We start from the raw sequence: 11,080 nt of genomic DNA on the forward strand, positions 1-11,080 counted from the left end.
CTTCCACCCAACTTGCAACCTGCTGGGTTCCACGAACCCCCTGTCTGCCAACGCAGGAATCTATTCCAACAAGCCAGTCATGTCTTCTTGCAGGAATCAGGGCCACTGTATCTTCTGGTCACTACAGTGCCAGCCGACCACAGTCCTTGCGGGTTCCCTCTGCTCATGGGTATAACCCCCGTGGGGGTCGAGGACACCTGCATTGTATGTGGTGTCCTCCTCCTCCAGACTGTGATATGTGACAAAGAAATGACTGTCAGTCTCATCCATTCCGTGTTAGATGCTATCTGTTTGGTCAGCTTGCACTATTTAGGGCACGAGATCCTTCCCTCACTGCTATGGACTGAAGGGTTGTGTCCCTCAAGACTTGGACATTGAAATTCTAGCCTGCAGCATGGATGGTGTTAGGAGGTGGGACTTTAGGAAGGAATTAGGTCCCAAGGGTAGAGCCCTCGCGATGGGATTCACGCTCTTATGAAAACAGGAGATCTTGCCTCTCTCTCTCTGCCAGGCGAGTTTACAATGAGAAGATGTCAGTCTGCAAACCAGAAGGCTCTCAGCAGGAACTGAATCTGCCAGCACCTTGACCTTGGACTGCTCAGCCTCCAGAACGGTGAGAAGCAAGTGTTCCTTGTGTAAGCCTCTTCATCTATAGTATTCTTGATATCGTAGCTTGAACTGACTGCGTCACCCACCACTGGGGTGAATAGGCAGCATTCAGAACGAGGTTGGTCCTGGTGTGAAGACGTGAGCGGGACCTTCTGACCACTTCTCTGGGAAAGAATTCGGGGTAGAAACACCCTGGTGATGAGGCCGCTAACAGGGAAGCCTAGCTGGAAGGCCCTGACTTGAAGAAGGGCTGCTGGGGCCATCGTGGAGCACCTGCAGAAACGAGGGATAAGCTGAAGCTACGGGGCAGAAAGGCAGAGCACCTGGGAGCATATCTGGCAGGGAAAAGAGAACGGTGCAGGGGAAAGAGTAGCTGAGCTGCAGAGGGGAGGGCAGCAGAATGAAGGCCCAAGGATTCTGGCTGCGGGGCTTCCTGGTGCCACCTTAGATCCAGCCCAGCCCTCCAGACCCTCCTGCGCATGTGGATGTAATGACAAGACTAGCCCCGCCCGTCCACCCCATTGTTGTTTTTCCAAACAGAAAGAGCCCGAGTCAGTGAGGATATACTTTTACTGGGAGTCTGTGCCTTGGGTCAGGGTCCTGTGGTCTTGGCTCACTTAATCCCCACATCCAGAGCCCACTTCTCCAGTGAGGTCCCTTCGCGGGTATCTGCCCTTCTGCATGCTGGAGTGAGGGCCTTCCCCCAGTCCCAGACTGCTTGTGTCTTGTTGTGTCCTTCCACATGGGAGAAGGGGCGAGCAAGTTCCCTGGGGCCTCTATCATAATAAGGATGCGAATCGCATTTAGGAGGACTCCGCTCTAATCCCTAATCCCTCACGACCTAATCCCTCCGAAAGGCCCTACTTCCTAGTATCATCCAGTTGGGAGTTAGTATTTCAACATACAAATGTGGAGGGGGACACGAACATTCGGACAATAGCAATCACCGTGTGTAGCCCACACTTCAGAATGGGAGTTACACCTACTTTCTTGAAAATGGAATAGCCACACAATTTATTTGCAATTTTTCTTTGTGGGAGATTTATCTATTTATTTATTCAGATGTTTATTTTATCAGTATGGATTCATGGGTTTTATCCTTTGGGTTGTAGTCCAATACAACTTTATTTTCTTGCTTAAATGGTTCCAGTTTGAGCCAGTAGGAGCTCTTTTATGTAGCTCCTGTGTCTTTTTTGCCATTCCTTCAGCATTATTATTATTATTATTTTTTAAAGCATCTCTTTACTTCCAGGCACAAGATACTCTGGGTGCCTTTTGTATATGTCCTGCCCTGGTCCTAGAATCAGCCATTTCTCCAAAGAGCCCTGGTTTCCTTTTTTCGGATAATGATATTAGAAACCAAGATCTGGGTGCTGTGTGTGTGGCTGCTGCAGCTGGGGTATTTGCTTCTCCTTGGCTGAGGGAGCAAGGGAATGTGTATGTGGATACCTGATTTTTTTTTTTTTTTTAAGATCATTATACATGCAATATGGTGACAAGACTCAAGGGGGGCAAGACTGGAGGCAGGGAAAACAGTTAGAAGGTTAACTGAATTGAAGCTGGGTGAGAGGGGGCACCGGGGCCTGTGATGGGAAGGATCACTGTTACTGTTGTTGGATTTGCTATGGGATGCCAAGTTGGGACATTTCGGGTAGCTGGATGCATACATCTTGCCCCGAAGCTGCCTCCCTCCAGCCCTACCCTCTGACTGCATCGGCTTAGTGCCAAGGGCCAGGCAGACCTTCCCCAGGAGCGACCTGGGTAGCTCCTTGCCTACAACCTCCTGGTTTTGCAGCTTCAGAGGGATGTGGTCCCTTTCCCAATAGTTCCAACAAGAATCCAGCACTGACTGACATGCTCATCCTTAAAGCTATAATGGAGATCAGGGAGATGAGTTATGTTAACCAAGCCACATGCTCATTCCTGGGCCTGGGAATTGGGTATGGGCTTAGCCTCCTCGTTACTGGACAGACTGAGCAGGAGGGAAGGGTTATTCTCAAGATAAAGACCTGCAGAGATGCCAGAAGATGTCAGCAATCAGCTGCTGAGGGCTGCAGCTTGCAAGCTTCAGGTCTCCCCTTTTCCTCAAATCTGCTGGATCTGGCTACTCCCTGGAAGGCAGCTGACGACCCTGTGTTGTTAAGGGTCAATATGGGTGACTGAAAGGCTTCTGTAGGTGCCTGGCTGGCTTAGTCGGTAAAGCCTCTGCCTTCTGCTCACGGTCATGATCCCAGGGTCCTGGGATCGAGTCCCACATCAGGCTCTCTGCTCAGTGGGGAGTCCTTCTCCCTCTCCCTCTGCCCCTCCCCTGGATTATGCTCTCTCTTGCTCACTCTCTCTCAAATAGATAATAAAAAGAAAGAGAAAAGCTTCTGCAGCTAGGGGTCTACACCTCTAGAAGCGTGTCCCTGTGTTCTTTTGTAGGTCAGGAAAAACCAATGTATAAGAGGTCCCAGTGGATGAGCGGTTCTGGTATTAATGTATAAAATATCCATTTGATTTTTTCTGGCCAGAGAACAGAGAAACCTCCCAGAAAGGATGTAGCAGCAGCCCCTGGTGTTTCCTGCTGGTAGATGGTGTTTTTACAGGAGAAATTAGAGCTGGGAGCCTGGGGTGGGACAGGAATGGGGACAGGGATGAGGGGGAAGGACTGGGCTGGTCACGCCTGAGGCCACCATATCTGCAGGACTATGTCCTCTCTTGGTCCAGACTCTACCCTTCCAGTTCTGCTTTTGAGGCTCCTTCAGCTGTCAGGCTACAGGAAGAATCAGCTCCTGAGTGGGCCTGGCCTGGGCCCTTCCTGAGTGTGGGGAAATGGAAACGAAAGCGGGCTCTTGCTTTTCTTCAGCCACCCCTGAGTCTCTTCTGGGCCTCTGGGGAAGGACCTCAAGCAACTATCCTTTCACACAGAGGTGAAGGGGTTTGCTAGACACTCCTGGGGTCTTAGACAGAGCTGTTGATTGGTCCAGAAATGGGCGCCTCCAGATTCCTCCTGTGTCCTTCCTACCAGGTCAGATTGCAGTGGACAGGAGGTAACAGGCCTCCATGGATGCTCTACCTACACACACACACGTGCACGCACGCACGCATGCACGCACGCGCATGCACACACACGGCCTCATGAACTGTGTGTAGGCAACCACCCCCTTCCTCACCCTGTATACCCGCTGTGCGCTCCACTAACCGCTGGCCAAGTTGACAGTGGCCTCCTTGACACAAGCTCTTCTTGGGAAGAAGCTGCTCTCCCGACCCCTCCTTGGGACAAGGCACTCACAGGACAGCGTCTCCATCACTTCAGTGGCACTGCAGGCTTCTTAGCAGTCGGAGGGCCTGTGGGAGACTGACTCCGGGATTTGGGAAAAAGCTGTGGGAACAGGAGAAGAGGGAAACTAGAAACTGAGATTGAAACTGGGAAGAAGCCATGCAAGAAGGATGGCACAAGCCATTTGCAAGGCAGTAACTGACATCTTGCCAGTGGGTCACTGGTGAGATAGGGGACAAATATATAATTAGATTTTTATGAGTTAAAGAAAATGTGATCCGTTTTGGTAAGATTATAACCATCTGAAATACCGGAGAACCAAGGGACCATTAACTTTGAACTGATTTAGGGAGAATGGCTTCGGTCATGAACTGGCCAGCCAGTGGGAGTATTGATTCTGCTCAGCTGTTTACTCCCTTGGGGGCTGGGGACTTTGGGCTCACATGGCCCCACCAGGATGCCTCACTTCCCTGTCTTCTAAGTCCAGGCTCACAAGCAGCAGGAACCCCCTGAAGCAGGGACGTCACAGGGTCTCATGGCAAAGTTTCTGTTCAGTTAGTCTCAAACCGGATCAACTCAAGGGAGCGTGGATGAAATCAGCTAGAGGTGCGAAATTGGATCAAGTTGGGTCCTGCTTGCTGTTTTCTGACACCAACCAATTCTCTGACATCAACTGGGTATCCTACACTTGAAGTCAGTCCTAACAATGACTTTGGAGTTGGCACAGACCGCACAGGTTAAGGGCTCCAATCCCACAAGATGGCCCCCACCTCAGATGCCGCCTGCAAGTGGGGTCACCAGGCAACTTCTGCACAGCCCTCTGAAAATCAGGGGGCTCCCATGACCCCCCTCCGCTTTGAAAATTCACTAGAATGACTCACAGAACCCAGGAACACACCATGCGTTCTATTACAGTTTACGGTAAAGGATACAAATGAACAGCCAGAGGAAGAAGTACATAGGGTGAGTTCAAGAGTCCAGAAGAGTTCAGAGCAATGGAACCTCTGTTCCTGTGCAGTTGGGATGTGACACTCTCCAGGCAGGTGGATATATTCACCAACCCGGAAACTCCTTGAAAACTTCTCATAATCCCATCTCCAGGCCCCCTCTCCTACCTGGAAGTCCTGGGTGGGGGGTTGGTTTTTCTGGGATTGGCTCCCATCCTGAAACGATCTAGGGGCCTACCCTGAGTCACCTCATTATCATAAACTCAGGTATGCTCAAAAGGGCCTCTTTTAAAAAAAAAAAAAGATTTTATTTATTTGGCAGACAGAGATCACAGGTAGGCAGAGAGGCAGGCAGAGAGCCCGATGCAGGGCTCGATCCCAGGATCCTGGGATCATGACCCTCATGACCCGAGCTGAAGGCAGAGGCTTTAACCCACTGAGCCACCCAGGTGCCCCTCAAAAGGGCCTCTTTGTGAATAAAAAAAGGTAGTCCTGTCACTTAGGAAATTCCAAGGAACTGTGACAAAGACCAAATACACTTTTTAGTCTAGCACAGACCCTTTCATTTCCCTGCCAGTTGTGCAGTCCTAAGTGGTCAAGAGTCACCTGAGCCCTTCCAGATACCTCCTACACTGACCCAGCTCCCTCCTTACCTGACCTCCTGTTACCTGAGGGACTCTGGGGCTAGGGTTAAGGGTCAGCCACAGGTCACAAGGATGTTTTTCTATAAAGCTGAGAAGGATCCCCCGGGCCCCCCTCCAGAGTGGCCCTGGAGGCTAGCTTTGGGGACTCTGCTGGAGAGTGGAAGTTGGGGTGAGGGGCTTGAGGGGAGGACCAGTGCTGATGCCAGGGAAGAGAGGGAGAGGGTAGGGTAGACTGGCGCCGGGGAGCCTGGAAGGACAGGACCCTGCTGGGTGCTTCTGCAGAATCAGCAGGGGAGGGAGTTCCTACTCGGGGCCATATAAGTCCCAAGGAGCTCAGCTTTACTTCCCAGTGTGCAGCCTGCAAGGGGCCTGTGGCAGGGAGCAGCGGTGGAGGGTAAAGGAAGAGATGAATGGTGATGGAGTCCACTTCTTTACGGACAACCAGAAGGTCTTCCTGCGCCTCCGAGGTGAGAAAACTGAGGCATCACCCCATCTTCCTCAGGGACTGGCTTGCTGGTCTCGCAGCCCTTGCCATTCTTGTCAGCCCTGCCTGGCAGGCCAGAGTTCGGCTCCTCCCTGTCTCAGCCTCCAGAATAAATAGGCAAGAGCTGAAGGTGAGTTAGGTGAGGACAGAGGGACTGGGGCACACCCCAGTCTCTGCAGGAGACCTCCGCAGACCCCTTCCCTTGGAGATGGCAACTGACAAGGGAAAGGTGAACTTTGAATTCGGTTCCTGGTCCCCTCTCTGTCGGGGTTGCCCGCCCCCCTCCCCAGGCCTCAGGGGTTCTAGGCTGGTGTTTCTCTGCCTTAGAACGGATTCTGCTGCACACTGTTCATCCCTAACCACACCTCCAGACTCAATAGGTGTAGCTCTTCTTAGGACACCATGCAGGGCTTTCTGACCCCAGCAGAAGAGGACTCCAGCACTGACCTATGTCAGTCTGTGGGAGAGGCAGTGGTCCCAAAGGGCTGTGAGTCCTACTCTGGTCAGGGTTCAAGAGCAAGCCTGGCCCTGGGACCCAGAGGTCAGGTTCCTGCTTTGTCCCTTCCCATCTCCCTCCTGTCTTCTTCCATGCAAACTACATGTTTGCTGCCCTCCTCCATGCTGGGGTCCATGCCCTGCACCCCTCCTCCAGGTTCTGTGGTCTTCTCTTTTTCTTTGAGTTGCTACCACACCCCCAGTTAGTGCAGGTGAACACTCCCAAGTGCGTTATTTCCCATCTCCATGCTAAGCATGGCCAGTATTCTCATCCCCCTCAGATAGTCCAGGAGACTGAACCCCGGGCTGACCCTGTCCAGCCTGTATAGCACACACCTCCTGTGCACTGGCTTCTCCCTTGCAGGGCTGGACTCTGCAGCAGGGGCTTCTGCAGCATCCAGGAGGCCAAGGCTTGTTCAGACCATCCTGGCGGTTATGGCTGTGACTCTTGTCTCCTCTCTGGTGGCGCTCTTTGTTGTGGGTAAGTTTCTAGGTGACCTGAATGCCCCTGACTCTCTCTGTCTTCCTGTATAAAGGTCCCACAGAGGCTAACTGCCTCCCCTCTGCTTCCAGAAGTGTCAGTCTACCTCTGGCCCCAGGCTTGAACCAGATCTTATCTGAGATTCAACCAAGTCCCCCGTCCAAAGGGAGACTCCCAAGAGCTGAGGCCCATGGAGGGAAGTCTGAGGTGGGGGGCATCTTCCTCCTACTAGAACCCTGACTGAGGGTGGGGCAGCCTGTTCTCCCAGCCTTAGAGCAGAGAGAGTATGCTGACCCAGGAATGGGTGTCTCAGTTCTACAGAAGCCGAGACCTCCATTGGGGCCCTATGCCTCCTTCCAGGAGTTTCCAGCCATGATTTCTGGAGATGACAACACAACTGGACAGTTACATGTGGAACCCCACAGTGAGTAGCCACAGGGAGATGGGGTGGAATGGGGGAGCTGGGGCATTCAGATGCCCAGACCCTAAGAGGGGGCTCTCTTTTGATGCCTCCTTTGCCCCTGAACGGGTTCCAATTTTCTCACAAGAAGACACGATCTTTAAAAAAAAAACCAAAAAACACAACAAACAACAGCTTTATTAAGGTGTAATTGACACATAATAAGGTACAGTCTTTAAAGCGTACACTCTGATAAGTTTTGACTTATGTGTATACCCGTGAAACCATCACCACAGTCAAGATAATGAGCGTATTCATCATCTTCCCCCACAGTTTCCTTGTGCCCTTTGACATCCTTCCCTTGCCCTCCTCTCTTCATCCCCAGGCATCCGCCTATCTTCTTGCAGTAATACAGACTGGTTGTTTTTTCTAGAGTTTTATGTGAAAAGGATCCTACGGTATGTACTCTTTTTGCTCCTTTATCAGCATGTAATTTGCAAATATTTCCTCTCAGTTAATGGCTTGTCTTTTCATTCTCCTAACAAGATTTAAATCTTAATAAAGTCTAACATCATTTTTTTTTCCTTTTATGGATTGTACTATTGGTTTCATATTGGAAACCTATCCCAAGTTCACAAAGACATTTACCTATGTTTCCTCCTGGAAATTTTGCACTTTTTGGTTGACATTTAGGTCTATGATTAATTTTGAGTTAAGCTTTATATTAACGGTGTGAAGCATGAAGTTAGTTTTTATTTTGTGTGTGCATATATAACTGTTGCAGCATCATTTGTTGGAAGATTATCCTGAGTTACTTCTGTGTCTTTGTAGAAAATCAATCGTCACTATATATGTAGGTCTATTTCTGGATTCTCTATTCTGTTCCATTGATGTATTTGTCTACCTTGACAAGGCAGAGTATTTGACTGGACTTCTCATATCTTCAAAGGTCACCTAGCCCCACCTGGCCTTTCCTCAGCATAGTGCCTGAGACCTCCTACATTGACCTGGGTAGGGCATGAGGAATAGGGCAGGATTCTTCCAAAAAGGGTCCCGGCCTACTTGGGTTCTTCTCCCTATTCCTGAGAGAAGGTTGGCATCGAGTGTCTTAGACCATGAATATCTGAGGTAAGGTCTTAGCTTGTGAGGTGAGCAAAAGGTGCTGGTAGGACCAGCTGCAGGAGGGGTTGGTGGGAACGATCATGCAGATTGAAAGGGGCTGCGAGTTCCCTGAATGACTGCGATGACCGGGGCTTTCACTCAGCTCTCCCATATCCTCAGACTGTTCTGTGGGGAACAGTCTGCTCTGTGTAACACTGGGTGTGCCAGCCCTTCAAAAGTCCCTTTCCACTCCAGGATCTAGTACCACCTGGAGGGCCTCCACCATAGCCCCGTGTGTGGACTGAACAGAGGGCCTCCTCTACAGGTACCTGTTTTGTTTAGTTTCGGGAATTTGTGTTCAGAGAACTATGTTTGCCATCTATTCCCTTTTTAGGAGGTGAATCAAGAGGCTTCGTGCTTGGTGTACAAATACAGTGGAAGACTAAACACTGGCTTTATGCACACCTAGTTTCTTTTTCATAGTGACCCATTTAATGGTGAAATGTCAGTGGAGTTAAACTTCAGCAGCTCTCAATGATATCATCAGTTACCTTCAAGTTCAATTACAAGGGCAAAATCATCCAAGTCTGACCAGCACGACTCTTAGTGGTAGCTAGTTTATAGCAGGCAAGTATTTCAGTCCTTTCATTACTCAGTTCTTGGGGGACAGCTAAGTACATCTTTATCTTATTTTTTGGCCCACAGTCTCAGGTGGCTCATCCCCAGGGTCTGGGTGGCTCTGATGAGCAGGAGGCTCCTTGAGGAGCACCCAGGGCTGCGCCTTAGACATTTCCCTTAGAAGACGTGAGAACACTATGGTTGGCCCATATTACGAATGCTTGCCTATGTAACGGGCCTCTGTGGCTGCCTCGTCGATTTCCTCCCTCCAGATCCCCACGACTCTGATGAGGCAGCACGGTTGCAGGAGACTATCCAGATGTTTAAAAGCCATGAAGAGAATTCAAGCACCTGGAGCACGGAGATCCAGATGTTGACTTGCAGAGTGGACAGTGTCAGTTCTCAGATCCAGGTGCTCCGTGGTCACCTGGAAAACACCAGTGCTGACATCCAGAGGGTAAAGGATGTTCTAGAGGACGCCAGTACCTTGAGTTTCCAAACCCAGATGTTGAGGAGCTCCTTGGAGGGGGCCGGTGCGGATCTCCGGAAGCTGAAAGGAGATCTGGAAAAGGCAAATGCTTCAAATTCCCAGACTCACAGTTTCTTAAAAAGCAGTTTAGAAAACGCCAGCCTCGGGCTCCACATGCTGAGCAGAGACTTAGGAAATGCCAATGCTGAAATTGCGATATTGAAAGCAGGGCTGAAAATGGCAAATGCCCAGGCCCAGTGGGCGAACAGCAGTCTAAAGAATGCTAATGCTCAGATCCAAGTTCTGAGCGGCCAACTGGCTGGTGTCCAGGAGTTAAGGGCCCAGAATCAGGTTTTAAGAAGCAGTTTGGAAGGAGCCAGTGCTGAGCTCCAGAGGGTCAAGGGAAGCCTACAAAATGCCAGTGCTTTAAACTCCCAGACGCAGACTTTTCTAAGAGGCAGTTTAGACAACACCAGCGCTGAGATCCAGTTACTAAAAGGTCATTCCAAATGGGCTGGTGATGAGATTCACTTGTTAAAAAGAGATTTGGAAACTGTTACTACCCAGACCCAAGTAACCAACAACAGTCTAAAGCAGACAGATGCTCAGATCCAGTTATTAAAAACAGAGCTTGAAAATGCCAGTGCCCTAGATCCCAAGATTCAGGTACTAGGTGTGTATTTGAAAAATGCCAGCAGAGAGATACAGACCCTAAAACGAGGGATGAAGACTGCTGCAGCCTTAGGTTCCAGGATCCAGAGGCTGGAGAGCAATCTGCAGAAGGCCAGTGCTGAGCTCCAGCGGTTAAAAGTGGATTTAGAGAACACCAAAACACTAACGACGAAAGTCCAGGAGGAGCAGAGTCGCCTGGAGGCAGTCCGTGTGGCCCTTGGCGCCCAGGAGCAGCTACAGAGGACCCAAAGTAAGTGGGACGGGAGAGCTTGGCCTGGGAGGTACAGTCTCCTGGATGGGTAGAGTTTTCTGTCCCTTCAGCTTTTTGCTTACTTTAAAACATTTTTAAAAAAGATTTTATTTATTTATTTGACAGGGAGAGAGAGAGGGATTGAGAGGGAGCACAAGCAGGAGGAGTGGCAAGCAGAGGGATAAGCAGGCTCCCCGTTGAGCAGGGAGCCTGATGCGGGGCTCGATCCCAGGCCCCCAGGATCATGAGCTGAGCCGAAGGCAGACGCTTAACTGAATTGAGACACACAGGTGCCCTTGCCTTTTGCTTACTTCAACTTGCATCCCCCTGGGAAGGAGGGTGGGAGCTGGAGAAGGGCTGAAGCCCCCCAAATAGGCTCGATGTGCCTTGGCAGCGGTGGAGGTGACATAAGGCAGCCGTGCTGCTCTCAAGTGGCTCGTCATCTGGTCAGTATGACAAAACAACACATGAGAAACGAACAATGTGTGGAAGGCAGGTGGGGAGGCGTAAGAAATGTTATGTGAGAGGGAAATCTAGGAACTGGGGTGGAGAGGAACAAAAAGAAGGGAGAGAAGGACTTGCTGAGGTCAATGTCCTCTGGTATATAAAAGGGATCTTCTGAGGAGGGGAGAAACCTTCTGGAGGAGA

The 11,080-nt window shown here is 50.5% G+C and overlaps 1 protein-coding gene across 2 annotated transcripts in view; it reads left to right on the plus strand.

The window, feature by feature from the left end:
- The first annotated feature begins 5,827 nt into the window (after window positions 1–5,827).
- CLEC4F (C-type lectin domain family 4 member F) overlaps window positions 5,828–11,080 on the plus strand; it is a 12,075-nt gene continuing 6,822 nt past the window's right edge. For both annotated transcript variants that reach the window (XR_006815072.1, XM_045979236.1), the window contains exons 1-4: window positions 5,828–5,929; window positions 6,806–6,922; window positions 7,236–7,346; window positions 9,314–10,432. Coding sequence is in view for 1 of the 2 variants with exons in the window: in XM_045979236.1 (XP_045835192.1) it covers window positions 5,869–5,929; window positions 6,806–6,922; window positions 7,236–7,346; window positions 9,314–10,432 (1,408 nt within the window). In the remaining variant the exon portion in view is untranslated. The remainder of the gene's footprint in view (window positions 5,930–6,805; window positions 6,923–7,235; window positions 7,347–9,313; window positions 10,433–11,080) is intronic.

This window comes from Meles meles, chromosome 15 (assembly GCF_922984935.1).
Source record: "Meles meles chromosome 15, mMelMel3.1 paternal haplotype, whole genome shotgun sequence".
In the NCBI taxonomy this organism is placed as follows: domain Eukaryota; kingdom Metazoa; phylum Chordata; class Mammalia; order Carnivora; family Mustelidae; genus Meles; species Meles meles.